This window comes from Coregonus clupeaformis, chromosome 14 (assembly GCF_020615455.1).
Source record: "Coregonus clupeaformis isolate EN_2021a chromosome 14, ASM2061545v1, whole genome shotgun sequence".
In the NCBI taxonomy this organism is placed as follows: Eukaryota; Metazoa; Chordata; class Actinopteri; order Salmoniformes; family Salmonidae; genus Coregonus; species Coregonus clupeaformis.
The window spans coordinates 43,284,929-43,312,904 of NC_059205.1; the positions used below are offsets into that span (position 1 = coordinate 43,284,929).

General features: G+C 42.6%; 1 protein-coding gene and 1 long non-coding RNA gene across 2 annotated transcripts; both read right to left on the reverse strand.

Moving 5' to 3' along the window:
* Positions 1-2,560: 2,560 nt before the first annotated feature.
* Positions 2,561-3,405, reverse strand: LOC121581494. The gene is made up of 3 exons (XR_006003212.1): positions 3,233-3,405; positions 3,014-3,102; positions 2,561-2,836 (listed from the first exon to the last, which is right to left on the reverse strand). It is a non-coding gene; the product is annotated as an uncharacterized LOC121581494 (long non-coding RNA).
* Positions 3,406-7,271: 3,866 nt separating this feature from the next.
* LOC121581700 (IgGFc-binding protein-like) lies at positions 7,272-22,980 on the reverse strand. Its single transcript, XM_041897176.1, has 23 exons — positions 22,904-22,980; positions 22,250-22,290; positions 21,597-21,853; positions 17,721-18,273; positions 17,091-17,287; positions 16,605-16,985; positions 15,946-16,247; positions 15,491-15,756; positions 15,084-15,137; positions 14,829-14,966; positions 14,283-14,545; positions 14,095-14,179; positions 13,913-13,984; positions 13,649-13,786; positions 13,026-13,288; positions 12,731-12,815; positions 12,303-12,638; positions 11,658-11,672; positions 11,243-11,451; positions 10,982-11,138; positions 10,340-10,719; positions 7,837-7,966; positions 7,272-7,405 (listed from the first exon to the last, which is right to left on the reverse strand). Exons 1-23 carry the CDS (start codon positions 22,978-22,980, stop codon positions 7,272-7,274), a joined length of 4,533 nt encoding a protein of 1,510 aa, XP_041753110.1.
* Between the last annotated feature and the right edge of the window lie 4,996 nt (positions 22,981-27,976).

The window sequence follows — 27,976 nt, forward strand, 5'->3', positions numbered from 1 at the left end:
TCATGAAATGGGTTTCCATGGCCTTTCAGCCGCACACAAGCCTAAGATCACCATGCACAATGCCAAGCATCGGCTGGAGTGGTGTAAAGCTCGCTGCCATTGGACTCTGGAGCAGTGGAAACGCGTTCTCTGGAGTGATGAATCACACTTCACCATCTGGCAGTCTGACGGACAAATCTGGGTTTGGCGGATGCCAGGAAAACGCTACCTTCCCCAATGCATAGTGCCAACTGTAAAGTTTGGTGGAGGAGGAATAATGGTCTGTGGCTGTTTTTTATGGTTCGGGCTAGGCCCCTTAGTTCCAGTGAAGGGAAATCTTAAATCTGCAGCATACTATGACATTCTAGACGATTCTGTGCTTCCAACTTTGTGGCAACAGTTTGGGAAGGCCCTTTCTTTTTTCAGCATGACAATAACCCCATGCACTAAGCGAGGTACATACGTAAATGGTTTGTCGAGATCGATGTGGAAGAACTTGACTGGCCTGCACAGAACCCTGACCTCAACCCCATTGAACACCTTTGAGATGAATTTGAATGCCGACTGCGAGCCAGGCCCAACATCAGTGCCCGACCTCACTAATGCCCGACCTCACTAATGGAAGCAAGTCCCCACAGCAAGGTTCCAACATATAGTAGAAAGCCTTCCCAGAAGAGTGGAGGCTGTTATAGCAGCAAAGGGGGACCAACTCCATATTAATGCCCACGATTTTGGAATGAGCAGGTGTCCACATACTTTTGGTAATGTAGTGTCCATGTTTCTAACTACAGAAACGATTTCAGAACAATCTGAGATGGTGGGTGTCATGGCTTGCTGAAATTACATGGAACAACCCTTTGGTAACTTATGTCATAGGCTTGAGTTGGGCATAATCAAGCCCAAAGTTACATGCTCCGATTCAGAGCTTTGGCCTGAGTGGCATTCCTATGCCATTGCCTTGGGAAGTGATCCCTTGGGAGCATCAAGCTAATATGTTCAGAGCAAAAGTTCTGGTCTGATTTCAACCCCTCAGTGACCCCATATGATCTGAGTTTACAAACCAAACCGAGAATGCGAAAGTCGAACCCTTAGACTATCAGGATTGTGGAGATGTGCTTGAGAACATACGTGTTCCATTTGCACCACGCACCGCTATAGCGATGCTTTGAAAGAAGCAAGGATAGGGGGGAATAACATAAAGACCTATAATTTAGAGTAACGGGCGAACAACGTATGTTTTCAGTTCTACCTTTATCGCCTCCTCCCGAGTCCGTGACACGAGGCTCATATCATATGTCGTTTCACCGTGGCATTTGAGGCAAATCAAGCGTGCGCGCTTAGCCCACTGTGTGATAGTGGCGGTGCCTGAAGCCAGCGCGTCAAAGCAACCGACTGGACATTTTCCTAAAATACGCTTAAGTAGATTGCCTTTCCTGTCGTATTATTTTCTCCCCTCTCAGCATGGTCAGATTTTGCCTATCATTTGACATGCGTTCTTGGTTCACAGAGAACGTTTAGAAATTCCAGTGGAAACGAAAATAACATTATTGTTGAATTTGGTCTATGAAGTTGCAAATGCAGCAATAATATATAAAAATGTATGTGTTTTACAATTAATCGGCAGAGCCGAGGGTTTTTTGCCTAGTTCAGTGTCTTCAGTGGGGTAAGGTTAACCATAATAGCCTTGGGTACCACATAACTGTCGGCTCATGACAGCTCGGTCAAAGGCGGTGAGAGTAGGCCTTGAGGACAACCGAATCTCCCGGGTCAGAGGGAGCAGCATCCTGGGTCAGGCCGTGCCCGTGCTGTCCTTATATGATCTATGTAGCTAGTTATAAAAGACACCGATGTCCCTGGGGCGGTGGAGTCTCGTTCCTCCTCAATCATAATTAGATTTCTGAGCCGTGCTCCTATCCTCGCGTGATAGCTACGCCAACGAAAAAAGATGCAGCAGAAAGATAATATCGCTCTGCTCTGGCGGATAGTTTTTCTTTCTTTTTACACGTATACCAATCTGAATTCGTTAAAAACGGCTAAAATTCATGAACCTCAAAACGAAAACATTTATATATATAAAGGGACATATGTGTGGATATATGTGTGTATGTATATTTATATATATGTTGGCAATCCAATTGTTGCACAAATTGTCCAAAATAACTTTTGTTTTGTAGCCAACAGGTGTATAATGCCCTTAGAGGCATCTGTACCTGTTTGTTTTTTAAACAAAGTCTAGTACTTCATGAAATAAATGAAAATTGGAAATAGCTGCGGTATTACAGATTTGTTGTGTGTTTTTGGATGGAAAATATTATTGTGACAAAAAGGGGTAAAAACGAATCTTTTGAAAGTCACTTATGAAAGTGCATTTATGACAGTGTTGATACAAAAGTGGAAGGCCTCTTTTACTGTGCTTCTATTTGAGAGATGAAAAGGTTATAGGCCTACTGCCTCCTTGTGACTAGTACCGAAACAGAATCATCCACCTATAATAGCATATGTCCATATGCTAAACTGACCAACCTTCTTAACTAAGGTTAAATAGAAATATAGGCTACAATTAATAGGCCATATAATTAATTATTCTGAAAAGGACAGCCTGAACCAAAATCAAAATGGCTTAAAAGTGTAAACTGGCATTGTGGATATTCAGAGGTAGGTTTATATGTGGGGTCCAGGATATATTAGGGTTATTGGATGAGGGTTAGTGCCAGGAATCTCATAATATTCTTTGGGTTAGTGTAGAGACATGGTTTTGGATGAAATGTTGGTCTCATATTCCTCTGATGTTTCTGATGCTCAGTGTGCAGTCGTTACAGTACTCTCTCTGTAGAAAGGCTTGGACCTGCGCTGCAAGCTGGAGAGGAAGAGCAGTATTAAGCAAGGAATAGTCTCTCCTGCCTGTTGTCTCAACAGGTTGATATAATATAGCCTAGAAGCCTACTTCAAAATGGTTGATACTGGTTATGTAGTGATGTTTTAGAAACATTAAGCCGTGTAAAAGTGTGAGTTGATAATTGTGAGCTTCACTTACATTGTGCAACGCCTCAATGATCTCCTCCTTACGTATATCCCCAGCCGAAACTATAGAGACCCTCAAATGGGCGATCAGAGTTTGGGTATCTGATTTTAAAAAATCACAATGTAATATGAGCAGCCATACTTGGCTGTAAATGATGCCCTTTACAAAATCAATAATTTTACCATAATGCCATGATTCTTGAGCAACTTGGCAGTGGGAACTATAGCCTACCTTTGTGAGAGGTTATGATGTTCCTATGGTCTGTCTCAGTTGTTTCCTTGGAGATGGTAGCTGTGGCATCCATATTGTGGAACAAGGTTGTGACTGGTGGTGTTGTGTCACCAGTTGTGGCATCAGAATGACTTGACTGATGACTGTTAATGGTCTGTACTGGGTTAAACACAGCAGGGACGGTATGTGTGGCTTGAAGAGTCGATGGTGATCCAAGTTCTGAAATAAACCATGTTTTTGATAAACAATTTGTCATGAAACTGCTGCATTCATTCTTGGTCCATACAGCTAGGGGATAGGTGTGATTAGATGTTGTTTGACAGTTCAGAATCTAACCCAGATTAGTGAAGGCTGAGAATTTTGTGACTGTACTGCCCTCTACTGGTGAATGTGTAGTGTTGCTGTCTCCTGTGGTTGGCTCTGTCGTGGTGAACGCTTTAGAAAACAACAAAAGTGAAAAGTGATTTTAGTAAGTGACTGAGCACTATTTACAGATGTGCCACTCTTTGTAGAAGCAGGGTGCTTATCCTGGATAAAATGGTATACTAAATAGTTTTTTTGACAGAATAGAATTCTTGGATATCATCATAAACTCACCAAGAGTAGTGGACATTGTGACTTCTGCTAGTGTGCTGCCATCTTCTGGTGAATGTGTAGTACTGCTGTCTACTGATTGTGAAGGTGGAGTATTGATGTCTACTGTGTTAGACGCTGAAGGTGTAGTACTGCTGTGTACTGTGTTAGATGGTGAATGTGTAGTACCACTGTCTACTGTGTTAGACGGTGATGGTGTTGTATTGCTGTCTAATGTGGAAGGTGTTGAAGGTATAGTACTGCTGTCTACTGTGTTAGATCGTAAAGGTGTAGTATTGCGGTCCACTGTGTTAGATGGTGGTGTAGTACTACTAGAATTGCTGTCTATTGTGTTAGATGGTGAAGGTGTAATATTGCTGTCTACTGTGTTAGATGGTGAAGTCGTTATACTGCTGTCTACTGTGTTAGATGGTGAAGGTGTAGTATTGCTGTCTACTGTGTTAGATGGTGAAGGTGTAGTACTGCTGTCTACTGTGTTAGATGGTGAAGGTGTAGTACTGCTGTCTACTGTGTTAGTTGGTTTAGGTGTAGTATTGCTGTCTACTATTGTTGGCTCTTGTGTGACTGGCTTTGGAGGGGTGAACGCTTTAGAAAACAAGGAAAATGATGGCAGTTAGAAAGTCACGATTCAAACAACCAACTGTTGAGAAAACATGTAATATGTTATGAAATAAGTATAATTTCAACTGGTTGCTTTTGTATGTACTGATACGACTAGTATTCTATCTGTCCCTCACGTTGTGTGCAGGTGGTCCTGTAGTCATGACAGCAGTCTCCAAACAGCACACAGGCCTGGTCACAGAAACAGCTTCTTCTTCTACAGCTGCTATTCTGCCCCAAACAACACAGAACTGGAGGGTCTGAGCATCTGCCTGAAAAACAATGGAATGGTGAACGCTGAGGCTTGACCTTGTACAAAGCTAGCAACACCTCTTACAAGTGATCATTAAACTGCAGGGCTTCTTATTGCGTTAATATCACTTAGGGACTCCTGTTGAACAGGCAAGTGGGGTATATACTCACCCTCTGATGGGGTCGATTGGGTTGGTGTGGTAGGTAGGCTTGTGGTGTTGATGGTGGTATTAGAGGTGGAGTCACCCTCTTGGGGACTGGCTGTGGTGCCTGAAACATGGCTGGTCAGACTACTGCTGGGGTCCTGGGTGGAAGTAGCCACGCTGGGTCGAGCAGAGGTGTGGGTAGAAGGGGTAGTTGGGTGGGATGCGTTCACAGGGCTGTAGTCAGTCTGAGTAGCTGTCGTATGGTTTGGAGAGATAGCTGTAACGAAAGAGAGAAGACAGTGAACACAATCTAAATGATGACACATCCCTTTAAATCATATCTTGTGTTAGTAGTGTGTGCCCATTGTATAGTAAGGCAGTTGACTGACATTTGGGCTAACATCCAGACAGACACCCACACAACACAAGCTATATTAAAGAGATGTGACATGCTTGTCACCACCAAACCCACACAACAACAAGTTCAGTGTTATAGCGACATTTTTCCGTCTAGACGTGAGGTCTCGAGTATCAAGCTATTCACTTATCAGACTAGTCAACATTCCTTACACTGATTTGCACCTTTGCTATGATCTCATATTTTGAAGATGAAAAATAGACTAAACCCAGATGTTTGCCTAGTAAATTATATAGATATGGTCACAGATTATTCTGATCACTAAGAGAAAAGTGATATATTATTGTTATAACACAAAACGATGTTATCTTATGTCATGTAATAATGGACTACACTTTTGATATGTGATTATCGTATCTTGGGCCTTGTATCTTAAACATTGTATCAATCTTTTTAGAATTTCAACATTGGCTATCAAGTTAAATCATATTTTCTGCCCACACCCATCAGATCTTTAGGAGGAACCATCAACAAACAATGAACATTTCAAAATGATGTCTAATATAACCCAATATTCTAATGAAAAACAACAAGTAAATAGATTGTATGTCAATAACTGTCCCTTCCCTTTGTTCCCTACCTGTTGGCAAGGTCCCCTGTGTATAGTGAAGCAGAAACAGCATCAGAAGCACGATGTGTACGGTAGACCCATCCATCCTACTGTCTTACAGCCAAATGTGGTGAACGTTCATTTATGTGGGTATGAATGAATACACTGTCAATCATACACACGGACGCACACGTATGCAGACAAACACAGATTGAGTAATCCCATTGTTTGCTAGGCGCACAAACACATATTTTCCATAGAGAGGTTGGTAATATCCTATTACCTCAGACTTGACACCACAGTCGTATCTGCTTCCCTAAAAGTCAAAGTGGCGTCTAATGGTTTAGTAACAAGAACATTCTTTTCATTATTGGTTAGTGTTTGACATGTAAGGAATGGTGTGTATTTCCTCTGACTAGAACAATGGAGACACACATGACCAGACTGATTGAGACAATAAATAATACACCATACCCAGGGTCCAAGGGTTTTTCTAGGTCAAGTCACGTGGGTTACAACCATGGCCTTTTTGTTGTCCCCTATTTAAACTCGACTGCCCTATTGCTTTCAACACATACAGAATCGGAGCAGTGTGAATAATTATTTATTATTTATAAGATCTCATAAAATTCATATTAATCATGGATATATAATTCAAGAAATAAAACTTACATTCAGTGGGATGAAACATCAGCTAAAACACTTAGTTTTCTATTATCATACAGTAATATTGCACATTACATTCACTGAACTATTGGACATCAGCCTAAAGCTAAGGGAATATGGGCTTTTGAATATACAGTACACGTTAGCAGTAATACACAAATATGTAACTTGTGTGCATTGATTAGGTGAACTGTGCAAATAACCTACTGTAAGAGATCTAAGAAGGCACACAGGTGGGTCATAAGCTGCAGTAACAACAGGATTTAAACCAACAGTCATATAGAAGAAGTAGAATACTTAATTGACCCATTTTCCGTACAGTCCACAAAAACCCAAGCTTTTTTTTAAACCAAGTGTTTCCAAATACACTGCGTCCATTGTAGGAAGGAAAGTGTCTGCCTATGAGAAGAATATTACACAGTCAATGGTCTTGATGCATGGAGGTCAGGTCACTGGCCATAGGCAAAGTTACGAAGGGAAGATGATCCTCTGAAAACATCAAAGAACGAGCAGTCAGTCTTGGTGTTGGTGCTCTTTAAATATGTAACATTTACTATCAATAAAAAATAAGAATGACTAGCATTGTTCCCCAATAAGTCAAATCTCTCTGCTTGGTAGAGAGATAATTAAAGTGAAACTTGAGATTCTAAAAAAAGTTAAATGAGGAGTGACATCTGAGGGAGTTCCTAATATGGATGCCTTACTTTACACTTTACACATTATATCACAGACAATAACATGGTAGTGGCATCTAGTACTGGTCTCTGTGACTCCATACCTCCACGTTATGCTCAGTCCGTCCTCCGTCACTCTCTAGCTCTCTCCGAACTCCTTCATGCTCTTGGCCTGGTTACTGTCGGGCTTCATCATGTCGTTTTTCTTCTTGCCGTCAAAGTTGCCACACAGGCCGCCCACCCTCATCTTGTAGGTGTGGGGCAGGATGATCTCTACAGAAAATAAACACATGGATGTCAGTTTACTGCATATCATAAAGCAGTTTACTGTATATCATAAAGCAGTTTACTGTATATCATAAAGCAGTTTACTGCATATCATAAAGCAGTTTACTGCATATCATAAAGCAGTTTACTGTATATCATAAAGCAGTTTACTGTATATCATAAAGCATACATTACATTATCTATAGCATATCGTAAATATTACATTTTAAAACACATCATACACAGATGTGTTTGGAGTGATATGTTGTCTTGTTACCACATGTTCACCAAGCTATGAAAAAAGGTGTCAATGATGACGATAATATTGTGTAATAAACTCTGTCTGTACAGCTGTCTTACTGTCCTATCATTAGAGAGACTGGTGAGATACCACTTATTCAAACTCTCCTTTGGCTGTAATATAACAGTGGTGTTACCTGCTCTGCTGTCTCCATCAAACTCCACAGAGAGGCCGAAGTCTGTCTTCAGGTAGATACGTGAGGAGCGCTCCAGAATCCTCAGACCCCCTGCTGGTGAGACAGGGGCACGAGTGCTCCTACCATCCACCTAGAGAGAGGGAGAGAAAGAGAGAGCAAGCGAAGAAGTGAAAATATGATATATGACTAGTCCTGCATTCCTCTGAAGTTCAGAGTGTACTATAAGCCAGTCATGAACCATTTATCTGATACTGCACAGATAAGGCTCAACCAGTGCCGGATTGCCTGCCCTTTTGCCCTCCTATGAAAAAGTGCCCTTGCAGCTCATGGATTTTTTTTTCTCTTTTCATTTTTCGTTTACATTTTAAAGGTAACGAATTGCACATCAATCTAGCTAATTTCGTAAACTCTTGAATCTCAGAATATTATACACCTCCCCGCCCTCCCGCCCCAGACTGCACTCATCTGACTTGCATGCAGTGGCTACTGGCTGCGGGCACCAGACGGGGAGACTTGAATACTGGTAGGAGGCTACTTTTGAGTTAGATCTGTCACGTGTGTCTCGCACTGTTAGGGACAAAGAATGAGGCAATTCGACTGCTTGTTAGTAAGAAGCAGATGTCAGCAGCAGAACAAACTCAAATGAAATCAAGTTAAATGTTGTTTTATTTTGCCTTTTTCATTTTGAACACTTGCCCTACCAAAGGTCTGTGCATGGTTCTGCCACGCACGCTCACACGTGCACACACACCCTGTAACAATTATAATACGTAGACAGAGATAATGTTTCAGAGATGTGTTCAATATGACATGGGGCAACTGATTACAAAACGCTGAGGATGAAAACCCCCAGAAAGGCCGTTATAAATAATGTATAAAGAGAAGTACAGGCTATGAATAGCCTTATACTTGCCATTTTACATAACGTACAGTGGGGAGAACAAGTATTTGATACACTGCCGATTTTGCAGGTTTTCCTACTTACAAAGCATGTAGAGGTCTGTAATTTTTATCATAGGTACACTTCAACTGTGAGAGACAGAATCGAAAACAAAAATCCAGAAAATCACATTGTATGATTTTTAAATAATTCATTTGCATTTTATTGCATGACATAAGTATTTGATCACCTACCAACCAGTAAGAACCGTTTTTCTTTAAGAAGCACTCCTGTTCTCCACTCATTACCTGTATTAACTGCACCTGTTTGAACTCGTTACCTGTATAAAAGACACCTGTCCACACACTCAATCAAACAGACTCCAACCTCTCCACAATGGCCAAGACCAGAGAGCTGTGTAAGGACATCAGGGATAAAATTGTAGACCTGCACAAGGTTGGGATGGGCTACAGGACAATAGGCAAGCAGCTTGGTGAGAAGGCAACAACTGTTGGCGCAATTATTAGAAAATGGAAGAAGTTCAAGATGACGGTCAATCACCCTCGGTCTGGGGCTCCATGCAAGATCTCACCTCGTGGGGCATCAATGATCATGAGGAAGGTGAGGGATCAGCCCAGAACTACACGGCAGGACCTGGTCAATGACCTGAAGAGAGCTGGAACCATGTGCAGTGTAATAAAAGCCTGCAGCGCACGCAAGGTCCCCCTGCTCTAGCCAGCGCATGTCGAGGCCCATCTGAAGTTTGCCAATGACCATCTGGATGATCCAGAGGAGGAATGGGAGAAGGTCATGTGGTCTGATGAGACAAAAATTGAGCTTTTTGGTCTAAACTCCACTCGCCGTGTTTGGAGGAAGAAGAAGGATGAGTACAACCCCAAGAACACCATCCCAACCATGAAGCATGGAGGTGGAAACATCATTCTTTGGGGATGCTTTTCTGCAAAGGGGACAGGACGACTGCACCGTATTGAGGGGAGGATGGATGGGGCCATGTATCGCGAGATCTTGGCCAACAACCTCCTTCCCTCAGTAAGAGCATTGAAGATGGGTCGTGGCTTGGTCTTCCAGCATGACAATGACCCGAAACACACAGCCAGGGCAACTAAGGAGTGGCTCCGTAAGAAGCATCTCAAGGTCCTGGAGTGGCCTAGCCAGTCTCCAGACCTGAACCCAATAGAAAATCTTTGGAGGGAGCTGAAAGTACGTATTGCCCAGCGACAGACCCGAAACCTGAAGGATCTGGAGAAGGTCTGTATGGAGGATTGGGCCAAAATCCCTGCTGCAGTGTGTGCAAATCTGGTCAAGACCTACAGGAAACGTATGATCTCTGTAAATGCAAACAAAGGTTTCTGTACCAAATATTAAGTTCTGCTTTTCTGATGTATCAAATACTTATGTCATGCAATAAAATGCAAATAAATTACTTAAAAATCATACAATATGATTTTCTGGATTTTTGTTTTAGATTCCGTCTCTCACAGTTGAAGTGTACCTATGATAAAAAATTACAGACCTCTACATGCTTTGTAAGTAGGAAAACCTGCAAATTAGGCAGTGTATCAAATACTTGTTCTCCCCACTGTATATGTCTGGAATACTTACAACAAGTTTCCTGTTGTTTCTGAACTCCACTGTGTGGTTATAGACTCTGATCTTCAGCCCTCTGAGTCGCAGACGGTTGTCATTCTCTTTGCTGTCGTCATGGCTGTTGTCATTGCTGTCCTTTTCCTTGCTGTCTTTATGCTTGTCATCCTCATCACTGCTATCACCATGACTACTGTCACCATGGCTACTGTCACCATGACTGTCAACACCATCCTGGTTGACGATCTCAATGATGGCCTCGATGTAGACATCTGGCTGGTTCTTGGACAGGCCTGTGGTCTGGACCAGAATGTAGGAGTTTCTGCCCTCAAAGTCGTGCTTCATGTTGTCAAATGTTCTGTACTCTGAGTCTCCATTGATAGTGCACTCGCTGAAGTCTGGAAGGCAACAGTAGGGACATCATTAGTGCATAGGCATAGCCGCGGGACGTAGGGGTGCTGAGGGTGCTGCAGCACCCCCTAAAAATCATAATAAAAAAAGTACATATTAAATTTTTTGAACAGAAATGTATTTCCCAAAAGTAGTGCACTGGGCCTTTACTAGTCCTGTATTAGCGGACCTATATAGCCGTCTGTAGCGCAGGCAAACATTTCCCCAGCCCATTAAGCCAGTTCCTTGAGAATCAAGTGTGGCCTATACCTGTTGACTTGCAGAAATACTGTCCAGCTTCATTCTGAAGACAGACGGCATCCCCATCACACCCATCTTCATCGTCGCAGTCAATCTCCCCCAGACCATCGCCTTCATCACACTCACACTTTTGATGGCAGTGCTCGGTGTACCAGTTCTCTTTAAACTGAAATCAAATACATCATTAAAGTTATTACACTGCACATGTTACACATATAACTAGGTAGCTACATATAAAAACAGTTAATCATTTTGTGCTGGGTTACTCACATGATGGCTGTTGCCATTGCTGCCCACACAGCCACACTGCTGGATGGGCACACACACCCTCTGTCTGAGCACAAAGCCGTCTTCACATACACAACCCTGTACGCAGGGCTCGTCAGCGCGGCAGTCGGGCGGGCCATGGAGGTGCTTACAGGTGGGCTGGCAGGCGGAGATGCAGGGGATGTAATGGCTGTTCTTTGGGCAAGATGGCGCTGGAGAGCAAATAACAAATACGATGTTGAGTGTATATAATATATATATCACACTGACTGCAAGTATAAGTACAGAGATTACATTTCCCTTGTACTTAGTGTCTTTCCATTTGTAAAAGACAGATTGTATAAAACTTGTTTTAAAGGAGGGTTATGTGATGAATGAAGATTTTAACTTTGTGTTATAGAAGGACACAAAGACTTACTTGGTCTTGCTGTTGGGGGCAGTTGTGGTCTTTCCGTTGTTGGTCTAGGTGGTCTTGGTCCTTCAGTTGTCAGTCTTGGGGATCGTGGTCTTTCAGTTGTTGGTCTTGGTGGTCGTGGTCTTTCAGTTGTTGGTCTAGGTGGTCGTGGTCTTTCAGTTGTTGGTCTTGGTGGTCGTGGTCTTTCAGTTGTTGGTCTAGGTGGTTGTGGTCTTTCAGTTGTTGGCCTTGGGGGTCGTGGTCTTTCAGTTGTTGGTCTAGGTGGTTGTGGTCTTTCAGTTGTTGGCCTTGGGGGTCGTGGTCTTTCAGTTGTTGGTCTAGGTGGTCGTGGTCTTTCAGTTGTTGGTCTTGGGGGTTGTGGTCTTTCAGTTGTTGGCCTTGGGGGTCGTGGTCTTTCAGTTGTTGGTCTAGGTGGTCGTGGTCTTTCAGTTGTTGGTCTAGGTGGTTGTGATCTTTCAGTTGTTGGTCTAGGTGGTCGTGGTCTTTCAGTTGTTGGTCTTGGGGGTCGTGGTCTTTCAGTTGTCGGTCTAGGTGGTCGTGGTCTTTCAGTTGTTGGTCTAGGTGGTTGTGGTCTTTCAGTTGTTGGTCTAGGTGGTCGTGGTCTTTCATTTGTCGGTCTAGGTGGTTGTGGTCTTTCAGTTGTTGGTCTTGGGGGTCGTGGTCTTTCAGTTGTCGGTCTAGGTGGTCGTGGTCTTTCAGTTGTTGGTCTAGGTGGTTGTGGTCTTTCAGTTGTTGGTCTAGGTGGTCGTGGTCTTTCATTTGTCGGTCTAGGTGGTTGTGGTCTTTCAGTTGTTGGTCTTGGTGTTTCTGGTCTAGCAGTTGTTGGTCTTAGTGTTTCTGGTCTTGCAGTTGTTGGTGATTCTGGCCTAGCTGTTGTGGGTGGTTCAGGTCTTGCAGTAGTTGGAGCTGGTGGTGGTGCATTGGTGGAGTTGTCCACTGGAGGGCGTACAGGTTTCTCTGTTGTTGTTGGTTGCTTAATCAAGTCTAGGAGATAAAAGAATATCCAAATTATGACAATGACCCCAAACATGGTTGTGTTTTTGACCAATATGAACTATGGAGGGAGTGACCCTTACCTGCACAGCGTCCACGATGCAGAGATACATCATCTATAGTCACGTCGGACTGATCAGTGGTGCCTCTGTGGCCCTCGAAGATGATCTGAGATCAAAGTAATAGCCAAGGGGAAAAATTCATAATAGCAAACTGATATATAACAAACAGGTAAAGTAAGCACATTTTGTCAAAAGGGCCTCTGGATGAACAGTAGTACACAAGTCCGAGCTAGTCCAAACTAGTCTTTAAATTACAACATAGAGGGTGGGAAAGGCCAGGGGCTACACCAAGACCAAGGTCACACCACTACCTCACCTGGAAAGGTCCAGTGGTCATCAGATCCACCTGAGCCTGTTGCCATGAGTCTCCCTGGTTGTTCCTCTTTCCCCACACCCCGTCCGCGTAGCGGTCCTGGAGCAGGTAGACGTGCAGACCCATGGTCTCGGCCGAGCCAGACATGTGGTACCAGAACTGCAGACACTGAGGACCGGGGTCAGAACACTCAGAGCTGAGGAGGCGAGCCGTGTCTCCGTTAGACACACTGTTGGCCTCGATGTACAAGTAGTGACCAAATGGACCTGCAGATTATAGGTGAAAGTAGATTAGAGATGGGGTCACATTATATTCCTTTAGATTTTATTAGGGGTTCTAACAGCAATGGGACAGGTCAGGTTGTTTATGTAAGGGTGTACCTCTAACCATATAGCCATTGAGGTTAATGGAGCAGAAGAAATAGTTAAGGGTAAGTCGTTCAACCCAATTTGGACTTTCAGGTCTGTTGTTTGAGTTTTGGAGATTTTTCAACCATTACAATGCATTAAAAAGCATTACAATGTCCAACAATAAGCATATTGGTGCACATTCAGGGGGTAGCACCGACCGGGACTCAAACCTGGGTCCAGTCACTGCCAAGCCAAACACGTCCTCCGAACACCTACTTCCTTTTGTGTGGTCAGCTGATGGCCCAGTCATGGCAGTGGGAGTGGAGCCACTGTGCCTTGTCCAATCAAAAACGTCAGTCATTAGCTGGGTAAAACCGCAGAGGTCCTGCTCGAAAGCGCAATCGAAGTTGCAGACTGAACGGAGAACATTAGAAACATTTGTAAACGTCAACATGAGTCTAAAATTGTAATACGTTATTCTGAAGTACCATAGAGAAAAATGTATCTTCCATAAGAAGATGAGTCTATAATGTTATGTACCTGGGTGTGGGGCAACTCCTCCATCAACTGAGGACGGACCTGAAGTTCCACTAATACCACCAATCGAAGAACCTGCCAGATGAAGCAAAGGAATGGCATTGGTCATAAAGGGTGAACGTTTTCTTATCGGACATTCAGGGATTGGATAAAGCATGTGTCCCTATGATAATTAAAAAGCTCACCTGAGCATGATTCATAGTGGATGGAGACGTCATCAAATGCCACGTCAGACCGAGGGTCAGAGCCTCGGATTCCCTCCATGATGATCTGAAACAGAGACGTTTTGTGTTGGATGAAAAACAATCTCCCCTCTCTTTGTAAAACCACAATCTTTTCACACTAGTTAACCCTCTAGTTAACCTTCTCCTACCTGGAATGACCCATCAATAATAATATCCACTTCTGCCGGATACCATGTGGAGCCCTGGTTGTTGGCTTTGGACCACAGTTTTTTGTTTCTGTTGTGCTGGTCAAGCTGGTAGACATTGAGAGCCATGGCCGTGGCTTGTCCATACATGTGGTACCAGAAGCGCAGGCAGTATTGGCCCGGCCCGTTTTGGCACTTAGGGCTCATCATACGGGCAGAGTCTCCGTGGGACACACCGTCACCCTCGATGTACATGTAGGAGCCACCTGACCAACAAATGCACACAGACACTCTTTAACATCATGACTCCCAGCATATTAGCTCTGAAATGGCTTGCTTCTATGGTGTCTATGGTGTCCTCTACAGTATGTAGACAGGTATTTATGTATCACTGTTTGTACAAGTCAATAGGCTACAACCATGTATTGACGCATTCATTGAATAATGTGCAATCTCAGAAACAGTGACTGATGCCCATTTGAACGTTGAGATTGGATCTGGGTGTGGTAGGTAATTTCATTTTTTTGTCACAACCATGTAATCTCTCACCTCCTGTGGTATGGTCCTGGGTTGGCCCTGTGAGGTCAGAGGGTGTTGGGCCTCTCTGTCTCCTCCAATCAAAACTGTCCTGAACAATTTGCTCCCACCAACACTCGCTGTTGTCAAAGTTGCAGTCTAGAGGACAAACTTTAGGAGGCAGAACCATAGAAAACTCAGTCACCAAATGAACTAGCTGGTATCAAAGGAATGGGAATGCTGCCATTGATCAATTTGCTAAAAAAATAATGTGGTCAAGGTTCTTACGTTCCTTGTCAGGTGTAGTAACTGGTGGTATTGTGGGAGGGTCAGGTAGACTATCTGCAATAATAAGACAGACAACAGGGGTTTTCACAGGAACACATTACACAAGCCTCAGGTTCAGGTGGATGTGAGAAAGGGCAAAGTAAGAGAAGGAGGGGGGAGGGGAGGAAAAAGAAGAATGAAGGATCAAAGTTGAAGACTACAGCAAAAGGCAAAGTGTATGATGATGGATGGGGTGAGCAACCTCCATACAATCATAGTACGGTGTTCATATTAGGACAGCCTCACCGTAGTAGTGGGTCCATAACCAAATGTAAATTAGATTAAAACCTAAAGATTGGCTCTAAACCCAATCCATCATCATCATCATCATCATCATTATAAAAACAACACCACCATACCACACTCACCACAGGCGGTGTCGTTCCACCAGGGCGGAAGGATCACATTGGCCACTTGGCAGGTGGTCACATAGGACCTCAGGGAGTCACATGTCACATGCATGTTCCCGCCGGAGGCACAGTGGTCAGACACACAGCTGTCGATGTAGGGTGTGGGGTGGACGAAGGGGTGGCAGGGCTTGAAGGCTTCGCGCAGCAGCTTGGAACACTCCCGGTAGCCCTGATCATCCAAATGGGAGTCACATGATTGGGGGGCAGGGGGGGAGGCAACACAGCTAGGGTAGAAGGGAAAGGAGAGGAGATCAGTGGTGTTATGTACTGGATTTGTTGATATGGTCATAGAATAGTGTTAATGATACAATGACGGTTCCGCACTTCAGATTATGCGCCGGATATGGTCATTCACTACAAACCGAATGACCATGTACGTTACCGTTATGGTTCAAAACATTCAACCAACTCACCGATCGTCCTCCGGACTATTCACTCTCCAGCTGTTGGCGAATGTGACCACGTTGGTCTCGGGTTTGGTGCTGTTAGGGGTCAGGAAGTCATCCCCCTGGTCGTCGGAGTAGGTACCACACAGGCCGCACATCTCACCCTTGTAGCGCTCGTCCAGCTGCAGGAAAAGCCTGCTCTGGTCGTCCAGCAGGATCCGGAGGCCAAAGGTCGTCTCCATGACAGTGTACTGCTTCTTCTTGTACAGCTTCACCATGCCGTATGTGCCGTTTACTGTAACAGGAAGATGCTGCCAAACATGGTTCACCTATAGTGGAGAGTAGGGAAGGGTAGAGTAGAGTAACGTAGAGTGGAGCCAAGTAAAATAGATGACAGTAGAACTGAACTGAATTAAATTGAATTGTTGTTGGAGTAATGTATGTCTCCACTATCTCATTGGTCAAATTGTAGACACTAAAGTACACTGAACTGTCACAAATACAAATAAAGACATATAATGTATAGGCATAGTTACATTCTGTACTACTAGTCTACATAAAGTTTATTTGACCTGTCATGCCAAGACAATACAGGACAATGGGGAAGGCTTAATGGGAGGGTAAAGTCCAATGAGTCAGTAATACATGCTAAGATTATTTCAAAATGTTGTAGTTTTCATGCTTACAGTGGCACTGTAGTTTTCCATCTTCACATGCAGACCCCTTGTCTCCAGAACCACTGCGCCCAGCTTGGCACTGCTCTCGTTCTTGGGGTTCCAGTTCTGGCCTGTCACTGAGAACTGGACGGGTGTGTGTGTGCCGCATGTCTTGGCCAGGGTGTAGCTGCAGCCCCCCTGGAAGGTGTATGCCTTGCCGTCGAAGGTGATATAGTGGGGGTCTCCATAGACGTGGCAGGTGGCCGGGCTGGAGGGAAAGCAACCTTTGACCCCCTCTTTGACCTTGCACACCTCGTCGGCCATGCAGGAGGAAGCAGCACACTGGAGTCTGTCCCCACCCATACACTGGCACACACGATCACACTCGCCTTCCATGAATGTCACTCCTCTCTAGAAAAGAGTGAAGAAAAGAGATTGATGAACATGAACATTCTCTGTCTGTCTGTCTGTGTGTGTGTGTTAATATTTTGCTCTCCACCTAAAGCCATTCCCTACTTCATAGTGTTCTCCCTTTATCCAGCAGCCGCAGTCCTCTGCAGGGACACAACTTCCCCCGCTGAGCTTGAAGCCTGGGTCACACTCACACCTCTCCTCACAGCTCCCACACGCCCCTTGGGTATCCATGCTGGCGCAGACCTCAGGGCAGCCCTTAGCACAGGCATTGTAGTGGCTGTTCACACCACACTCCAGGGCTGGGGGAGGTAGAGAAAGAGAGATGAGACAAAAGTCTGGTCATGGTGTAAAAGATGGCTATCATCATCATTACAACCACCACCATCATCATCACCACCACCACCACCATCATCATCATCATCATCATCATCATCACCACCACCACCACCACCACCACCATCATCATCATCACCATCATCACACCACCACCATCATCATCATCATCATCATCACCATCATCATCACCACCACCATCATCATCATCATCATCACCATCATCATCATCACCACCACCATCATCATCACCACCACCACCATCATCATCATCACCACCACCACCACCATCATCATCATCATCATCATCATCAAGTTGTCTCTAACTTCACCAGTTAATAAGAGCAAACTGTTTACTACAACAGGAAGGTCAAAATAGGAAAACATAAAACAACTTACGACACATAGTCGAGTTCCTCCAGGCTGGTACGAGCACCCCGGCCTTGAGGCACATATCAGAGTAGGACTGCAGGGCTTCACACAGCACCTCTGGGTCACCACCCGCTCCACACATCCCCGCCACACAGCTCCGGAAGTAGCTCTCTGCTCCCAAGACAGACTGGCAGCCAGAAAAAGGCCCATGCCTGGAGACCAGGGACCCACAGTATGGCTCGCTGGCATACTCCGCCTCCTCAGTTGGTGGACACTCTTGGGGGACGACGGTCAAGTCACAGGCCTCGCTCTGCCTGCTCTGGCCGAATGTGGTAGAGTCTGCGGCCTCGGAACTGCCAGGCGTGCGGTAATCATCGTCTCTCAGGTGGTTGAAGTTCCCGCACATGCCGCAGACTTTACCGGAGTACGATACGGGAACGGTGATGTGGACAGCACCGGCATCGTCGTAGGATACAAAAAGGTTGAAGTTTGTCTCCACGACGACGGAAGCGGCGTTGCCTCGGATGTTAACAGTGCCACCATTGAGACTCAGAGGGAGTTTCCTCCAAATGCCGTTGACCTGAAAAAATGATACAGATTAGTGTGCTTGAAAGACTTTGGTCTTTCTTTGCCGTTCGCACATCTACGGTAGTATGTAGTAAATATTTACTGGATCAAGGTGTTCAATACTTTGGAATAGGGGACAAAATACTAATGCCCTAATGGCCCATAAAACTTTGAAAAACCTGATAAGGTTTCATATTATTGTACATTATTGTGTAACCGAACTTTGAACTTATCTGAACTTGTTGTATTGTAAATACTTTTTCAGATAATCAGTTCATGGAAACAGCAGATACAGTGAGCTCCAAAATAATTGGGACAGTGACAATTTTTAAAAATTGTTTTGGCTCTGTACTTCAGCAGTTTGGATTTGCAATGATATAATGATTATGAGGGTATTTATTTATTTATTTTTATTTCACCTTTATTTAACCAGGTAAACCAGTTGAGAACAAGTTCTCATTTACAACTGCGACCTGGCCAAGATAAAGCAAAGCAGTGCGATAAAAAACAACAACACAGAGTTACATATGGGGTAAACAAAACATAAAGTCAAAAATACAACAGAAAATATATATACAGTGTGTGCAAATGTAGCAAGTTATGGAGGTAAGGCAATAAATAGGCCATAGTGCAAAATAATACAAATTTAGTATTAACACTGGAATGATAGATGTGCAAGAGATTATGTGCAAATAGAGATACTGGGGTGCAAATGAGCAAAATAATTAACAATATGGGGATGAGGTAGTTGGGTGGGCTAATTTCAGATGGGCTGTGTACAGGTGCAGTGATCGGTAAGGTGCTCTGACAACTGATGCTTAAAGTTAGTGAGGGAGATAAGAGTCTCCAGCTTCAGAGATTTTTGCAAATAGTTCCAGTCATTGGCAGCAGAGAACTGGAATGAATGGCAGCCAAAGGAGGTGTTGGCTTTGGGGATGACCAGTGAGATATACCTGCTGGAGCGCATACTACGGGTGGGTGTTGCTATGGTGACCAATGAGATAAGGCGGGGATTTGCCTAGCAGTGATTTATAGATGACCTGGAGCCAGTGGGTTTGGCAATGAATATGTAGTGAGGACCAGCCAACAAGAGTGTACAGGTCACAGTGGTGGGTAGTATATGGGTAATATATATATCCATATCGGATGAACTGTTTAGAAATTACAGCACTTTTTGTACATAGATAAATGGCTGTATATTTTAGGGGACCAAAAGTATTGTTGGATGCATTTGCTGTTTGTTTTGGTTGTGTTTCAGATTATTTTGTGCCCAATAGAAATTAATGGTAAATAATGTATTGTTCATTTTGGAGGTACTTGTATTGTAAATAAGAATATAATATGTTTCTAAACACTTCTACATTAATGTTGATGCTACAATGATTACGGATAATCCTGAATGAATCGTGAATAATGATGAGTGAGAAAGTTACAGAGGGTCATTGGCATTGTCTGGATAAATGGCTGTAAATTTGCATTTCACGGGAGAGAAACCTTATCTGTGGCAATCTCGATGAAGAGACGTTCCCCCAGAAGTCCTGGGGTCACTGACGCCAGGAGAGGTGTGATGACTAAATTAATGTTACTGTGTGAATTTAATTGTTGTGTTTGATTTGTTTCAAGAGCTTATAAAGAGCTGCACATTTTGATATGTCTTACTGCATTGTATGTTTTCTGGTTGATGTATTTTTAAAGTGACTGGATTGAAATTGTATGTTGGGTTGACTGGTTATCAGGCACATTCCTGTTGTCTGGTCAGAACATTCAAATTGAGTTGATTAGATTAGAATCTGGGTGTGTTGTTTCTGCCTTTTGTTTGCACTAGCAAAGTGCCCAGAAATGTTAATTCAGGTTGGGGGTGCGTTCCCGCTTGAATTTGGTTAAAAGGGCAGTGAATTCGCTCATACTTTGAGAACTTGCTACCAAGCTCCTGTGTGTATCAGACACACAAAGTTTTTTTCTTTTAGAGATTATACTGAATTGAAGAGTATACTATTGGATATAGTAATTTACTCTGTGTTATTCTCTAATGTATCATTTATTTCATGTACACTGTAATTGTTTGAGTGTCAATTATTTTGTGACTAATACATTCTAATTGTTGAATTGAGTAAATGCAATCCTAGTTTTCCAGAGTAATTCTTTGATTGACTATATGCCTATAATTTAGTAGGTCTATTGATAGTGGTTATATACACTATACACATATCACATGCTTGGGTACGAACTTGACATCCCTGATCTGCTTGCCTCAATAAATTAATGCTAGAATACTGGTTGCCGGGATTAGCTATTTGTATCTAGTCTCTTAATAAATGCATAACGGTGCAAGTTAGACATTATAGTCATACTGAGTCGGTGATGCAATGATTCGCTAGCTTGCTATGTCCTCCAGAGACGCACAGGGCCTGTTGCATTAATTCACATAATATTGGAGTCAGATTGATGAATGTAGTTTATTATTATTCAACATAATTTCTACTTAATGGTTGGATAATTTTTACACATCTACATAATGGTGACCCCTCATCCTCAGTCGATGGGGATCTCCACCAACCTACAACCCTGTTATTGTAAAGGTGAGAGGTTAGCATGTCTTGGGGGTATGATATTTGTGCGTCTGTAACTTTCTCACTCATCATTATTCACGATTCATTCAGGATTATCCGTAATCATGGTAGCATCCACATTAATGTAGAAGTGTTTAGAAACATATTCTATTCTTATTTACAATACAAGTGACTACAAAATGAACAATACATTATTTACCATTCATTTCTATTGGGCACAAAATAATCTGAAACACAACCAAAACAAACAGAAAATGCATCCAACAAATTTGTAGAGTCACAAGCTTAATGTAGTCATTGCATGTCCTATGAATATGGGACCAAATATTACACTTTTTACTACTTTAATACACGTATACTGTAAGTGAATTTGTCCCAATACTTTTAGTCCCCTAAAATGGGGGGACTATGTACAAAAAGTGATGTAATTTCTAAACGGTTCACCCAATACATATGAAAAAACCCTGAAATTAAAGCTGACAGTCTGCACTTTAACCTCATAGTCATTGTATCATTTCAAATCCATTTCAAATCCAACGTTTAGACCCAGTGACTAAGTTTAGCACTATTATGCAGTGACTCAATTACAAAAAGCACAACTAAAGTCAGGACATTTTTATGGGTCTAGATACATTATGTAACATTAACATGGCCAGTTGGAATTTGCAAGGCCTAAATCATATGTGAAAGTGATTATAACCAATAAATGATTATAACCCATTCTATAATGCAGAAACTTCATAATATCAACCTATAAGGTACTCACCATGACCCGGTGGTTTTGTCTCTTGTGCAGGGAGACCCTGAGGTTCTCCACTTCCACCTTGACCTGCTGAACAGCAGACACAGAGGAGTTTCCTCTCAGCTCATTCTTCACCTCCACACTGAAGTGGGACAGGGGGGTCTCAGAGGGCGCAGAGGGCGAGCACACCCAGGTCAGGACGTAGGTACAGGGGCCCACGAAGAGGAAGTTGGCCCCGTCAAATGTGCTGTAGTGGGGGTTGCTGTGGACAGTGCAGGTCCCTGAGAGAGAGAGAGAGAGAGAGAGAGAGAGAGAGAGAGAGAGAGAGAGAGAGAGAGAGAGAGAGAGAGAGAGAGAGAGAGAGAGAGAGAGAGAGAGAGAGAGAGAGAATAGTCAAGTAAAATAGTCAAGTACAATTTTTAATAACCTATTCTGTGTTTTGGCTTTTAATAAAGGTTTTTCTCCAAAGTTACTGTAGCAAGAAATTGGTGTTGTGGATGACACTGGAATTAAGGACGTGTAACTGCACACAAGTGTAGCCTATAAAACAGACTGATTAATAGGTTGCTAGTTCTACTGACAAATCCCATTTTTCCTTTAGCAATCATTGTGTTGTTTGAAGAAAAAAAACAGCAAAACAATGCTTAGCATTATTTGTCCTTGATACTATTTCGCACCTGCATCTGTCCTGGTAACTGATGAACTGTCACCTTCAATGCTGAAGGAAGAAAAACAACATCAGGATCAAATCAAAACAGTGGGAGAGAAATGGATATCATAGTAAAACACTTTGTTTGCCTATAAATCAATATATCAACATCATAACCTCGATGTCATGGTGCATCAGAGAACAAGTTGCAAACAAAAGTTCAGCATTTGTATTATTAATACTAATGTTGACATAATAAGGATTTAGACAGTAATCATAGAAGTGAAAGAGTAGGATTCAGCGAGAGAGAGAGAGAGAGAGAGAGAGAGAGAGAGAGAGAGAGAGAGAGAGAGAGAGAGAGAGAGAGAGAGAGAGAGAGAGAGAGAGAGAGAGAGAGAGAGAGAGAGAGAGAGAGAGAGAGAGAGAGAGAGAGAGAGAGAGAGAGAGAGAGGAGGAGGAGGGAGGGAGGGAAGAGTGGGCAGAAGAGAAAGAGAGACACAGACAGACAGACAGACAGACAGACAGAGACAGAGAGAGCCGATACCTATGCCGAAGGAGATGGATGGAGGGAGGAAGGGAGTGTGTTGGAGAAGAAGAGAAAGTGATAGAGAGAGAGAGTATCTAAGAGTATGTTAGATGCTAGACATTAGACCAAGAGATACAGTATGATAGTGAGACCCACCTTGCTGTGGTCCCTGCATGTAGCAGGCAGAGGAGGGCTGCTGTAGCCACCAACCCAGTGTAGGTGCCTTCTAGCATGGCTGTTCTCCTTGCTGTGATCCCTTATGGAGGCTAGAGATAAAATACTCTTTGCACTCACTGTATAGAGAGAGTGGAGAGTATTGAGTCTCAGAGTGTTGTCAGGTCTCACTCTGATTCTGACTGGGGAGAGGAGAGCGGGCAGGCTTTTATAAGGGTCTGGGGGAAGCACACACCTGATCAGGTAAAACCCAGAGCAGTGGGCGGGTAAAGTAGAAAATGGGGGTGGTCAGGTGTATGGCGTCAAACAGACATTGAATTGACGAATTGATTGAGACATAGTTACTATAAAGGGTGCCAGTCCCCAGTCCCAAGGCCAGGGATTTAGTATAGGATCAAAGCTATGGCATGACTAGTAGACTACGCCACACTGATTAGAGATTGCTGACAATCAAAAGATGCAGATTTATTGTACTTTTTTTCACTTCTTAGGAGCTAGGAGCATGTAAGAATCATAAGGGAAAAGTGTGAGGACAATCACTGAGCTCAATCTTTATTGTATTTATTGATAAGATCAGGGGTGGAAATTAGGGGAAATCCAGGGAAACCGGGTTCCGGGAGTGAATTTCCGGGAGTAAAATGTAGCTTTTTAAGGTAATACATTGGTGGGTTCCCAGAGTGACTTTCCCCCTATTACCACGCCTGGCTAAGACACTGTTCTATTGGAAAACTACATTGCTAAAGTTTGTTTATTTGCTTATTTCGGACGCCTCATGATCCAAAAAGTAAAAGGTGAGTGTAAAACAGTGTACTGTAGTTAGTTCCACTATGAACAAAAAACTGAAACAAAGTAAGAGCATGATTAATACTTAAACAAGGTGGCATTTATAGAACTCTTGGGTTTGACAATGGGTTTGTTTATGAACAGGAACAGACAATGCAGATATAAGCAAGCTTCAAATTGTATTTGTCACGTGCGCCGAAAACAACAGGTGTAGACCTTACCATGAAATGCTTACTTACAAGCCCTTAACCAACAATGCAGTTCAAGAAATAGAGTTAAGAAAATGTTTACTAAATAAGATAAAGTAAAAAATAAAATAAAATAAAAAGTATAACAATAAAATTACATAACAGTAACGAGGCTATATACAGGGGGTACCGGTACCGAGTCAATGTGCAGGGGTACAGGTTAGTCGAGGTAATTTCTACATGTAGTTGGGGGGGGGGATATGTCAATGTAAATAGTCCGATGGCCATTTTATTAATTTTTCAGAAGTCTTATAGCTGGTAGTACTGTTTGAAATTAGAACAACTTTCACTTTTCTTACAACCTACAATCATCAATATTAACGTGGTTTGTGGGTCATTAAATCAATGATGGCAAAACAAAATCATGCAAAACCTAAAAAAAACATACTTTGTTGCATATCGGTCTTAGAAAAGGAGCATTATTTATTCAATGCTTGCTTTCTTGGCAAAATCATACTGGACACCGGTTTTAACAGGTAAAAGAGAAGGGTAAATTGACTGTACATATGTAGGATCTCAATTCAATCATTCTTTTGTTGCTGAGAATTTTCCTGCACAGCAGGAAATGCAAACTTGTAGTGTATATGAGGTTTAAAAAGGCTTCTAAAGTTTAGAATTTCCATTTAGAAATGTCAGACTTGATTTTCCCTAACAAAAAATGAATCAACTACTACAAAAATATCCATTAATTATAATCCACATAATAACTTACATTTCCTGTGACTGCAGGATTAATAGCCACTTCCTCCTCAATTAAAAACCTAATCTGTAATCCAGGGACTACAAATGGAAATGAGCCTTTTAGCTAAATCGCACATTTACAGAAGATAAATGTGCATTCATTAAAGTAAAGTCAAGTAAGAGTGAAGCAAAGTAAAGTTCAGTGACTTCAAGGAGGAATAAAATTATGTGACAGAGTACGTGTCTAGAAAGCATTCATGACATGCATTATGGTGGCAGGTAGCCTAGTGGTTAAGAGTGTTGGGCCAGTAATTGGAAGGTTGCTGGTTTGAATCCCTGATTCGACAAGGTGAAAAATCTGTTGATGTGTCTTTGATCAAGGCACTTAACCCTAGTTGCTCTGGATAAGAGCGTCTGCTAAGTGATGTAAATTACATAGCTCCTCCTTATCACTGTAAATGCATGTAAGCAAATATTTTGCCCACACATTGAACATTCCCCAAAAGGGAGGCAGATAATGCCACACTAATCTATTAATTTATGCATTCTTACCTATCTGAAGAGGGTGGCACTAACCTTTTAAACCATGCAAACCTACTGCTAGCCAGGTAACAATGTACCCATAAGGGAAGCCGAATACAATTACAACAACACCACATTAAGGGAATTACAGGCCTACATAATGAAATTCATAATGGCACCCCTTACGATAAAAGATTGCAGTCAGAGTACAGTATAACTGCAGTAATTAGAGTGCAGTATAACTAGAGTACAACTGCAGTACACTGCAGTTATTCTGCAATTACTGTGTCCAAAATACCACAGTCGACTGCAGTTACTGCACTTTTACTGCAGTTTCAAAACTTTTATCTTTTTTTGTAAGGGACTAGTATCTGATTTATAATATGTTCCCATATGTCACGTAGTAACGTGTGTCATTACATATCTATACATTCATTTATACATGTATTTATACATATGGTGCTTACACATACTGCTATATGAATATTACATGCACAATGAACAGTTCCCAAGTGTTTGCCCCTGTAATAATATAAAAGCCTACTTTTTTCCCCATCAAAAGTGACTGGAGACAACTTCCGCGTTGTCTCCGTACTGCTGTACTGTTTGTTGCTACTTGGCTACCTGCCAAACATGTTCGATTTTACTCTTAATAACGTCGTAGTTTTTTTCGTCACACTACTTTTTTTATTTAACTGCAGGACCTCCTCGGCTTCGATGCATATGTTATGTGATTGAAATACTATCAGCTTTTATGTTGCTTTTATGATGAAGACAGCACCTCTACAGATGGTTTCTAAGTGAGCATTGCCTTACATTTGGTGTATCAATTTACTGCATGAAATGCTTAATTTTGCATGAGTTATTATTAAGGCTATGTGAGAGGTTATAGACCTACAGTCAGTGTCCAGATTTCAGTTTCCATTTAACCCATCTAAACAGTAGGCTACAGTTCCCTTGACATGCTATAGGCCTATTTGAAGTCCCGTCTTGTGACTGTCGAATTCACAATCATCACACATATCATAGCTGGCACTGCTGTCATCCTCTTTTACCACTTCACCAAATATTTTCCAAACAAACATTTTCTAGCCCTCCCTTCTCTTTATTTTCAACTCTTCTTTCGCAGCTTTTGTCTTATTGAATTAAACTTCGACAATGTCATTTTTGCCTCCATGGATTGATGTTAACATTTTCTGCCTGTTCCCAAAAGCATTATTTGGCGATTGGCTGTGTAGGCGATTTGGCGCCTACAGTTAAGCCCTGCAGCTTAGGTTTATGCACTAATACCAGATAGCCTAAAATAATGAAAGAAAAACAACAATGTAGCCTATATAAATTGCACAAGGATTATACAATTATGGATTTTTTAACCGGGATTATGACTCAACCTGCGCATCACTGTTGTTTTCGGCACTGAGCAAATTTCAGGTCTGCTGAGAGCAAACTTGAACATTGTGAAAATTCTGTGTAACTTCCAGCACGCATTTACTGTGAACTCTGAGACTGTACCTGCTTTAAATTACAGTTTTAACCGTGGTCAAGTAGGCTACTGTGGCTATTTGATCATAATGTAGGCCTACCATAAAAAAGAATGGAGAAAATGCATCCCATAACATTTTTACATGGAAATAGCTAATCTATCATTTAGCCTACAGTAGGAGCGAATGTGTGGTGTCCAATGTAGGCCTGCATTCCATGAGACTTAAAAAAAAAATGCAGGGCTTGACATGAACCTGTTTATCAAATTATGCTACCCTCTGCTTATTGGCTACTTAGCTTATTCAAGCCTGTCTCAAAATACAACACTGCCCCTTTAAGAAATAAAAGCTCTTTACCTGACTTGCTTTTCAAAGATGGCTAGAAATGCAAGTTTTGTGCTCTTGTAGGAAGCAATCACGCCCCCATTGCTGACTACAAATGATCTATAACTGGGCTAATAACTCACTAAAAAGCAAAGGATATGAACAAATGTGCACACATGGCTACATGCAGCTCAAAACAAGCACATCTACTACTCACGACCGCTCATGCTGGAAACACAGTCCAGTTCAAAGTGAATGGCACAGATCTATATTTGGCAATGGTCTATTTGCATATACAGTAGACCTACTGCAGCTCTGATTGGTTATGGCGCACCATTCTGTGTAGAGAACAGGCCTGAATCGTGCATGTTAATGCAATAGAATCCTACTCTGATGCGTTCTGCCTACAACAAAACCGCTTCCATAGTTTTGCATACTAAGTCTGGCATAGTTTATTTTGTTTTGGTATGTTGCACTAAAAGTGGCTAATATTGCGTTGATTCTATCACAATTCCCACAGTAAAGGGAAGCGTTGATAGTGTTAATTAAGGGGGAAAACTCTAGAAAGTTGAGTGTCGAATCTTATGCTTCTCTGCGTGGGCTGATATTTCTTCTGCCAGCAGTCCCGGGGGAGCTTAGAGTGCAATTTAGAGGGAACATTGGTTAAGGGGTCTGAGCCACTGAAGCCTCCTACCATTAGCTCTGACAAATTGAAAAGCCTAGTCATTGGCGACTCCTTTACCCGCAATATTAGAATTAAAAAGAATCATCCAGCGATCATACATTGTTTACCAGGGAGCAGGGCTACAGACATAAAGGCTAATCTGAAGATGGTGCTTGCTAAAACTGGCAAGTGTAGATGGTATAGGGATATTGTTTTCCAAGATCGGCACCAACGATGTTAGGATGAAACAGTCAGAGGTCACCAAGCGCAACATAACTTCAGCGTGTAAGAGCCAATTTATGCTTAATCCGCGAATGTGGTCGGATGTTTCGTATGGAGGGTGTGATGCAAT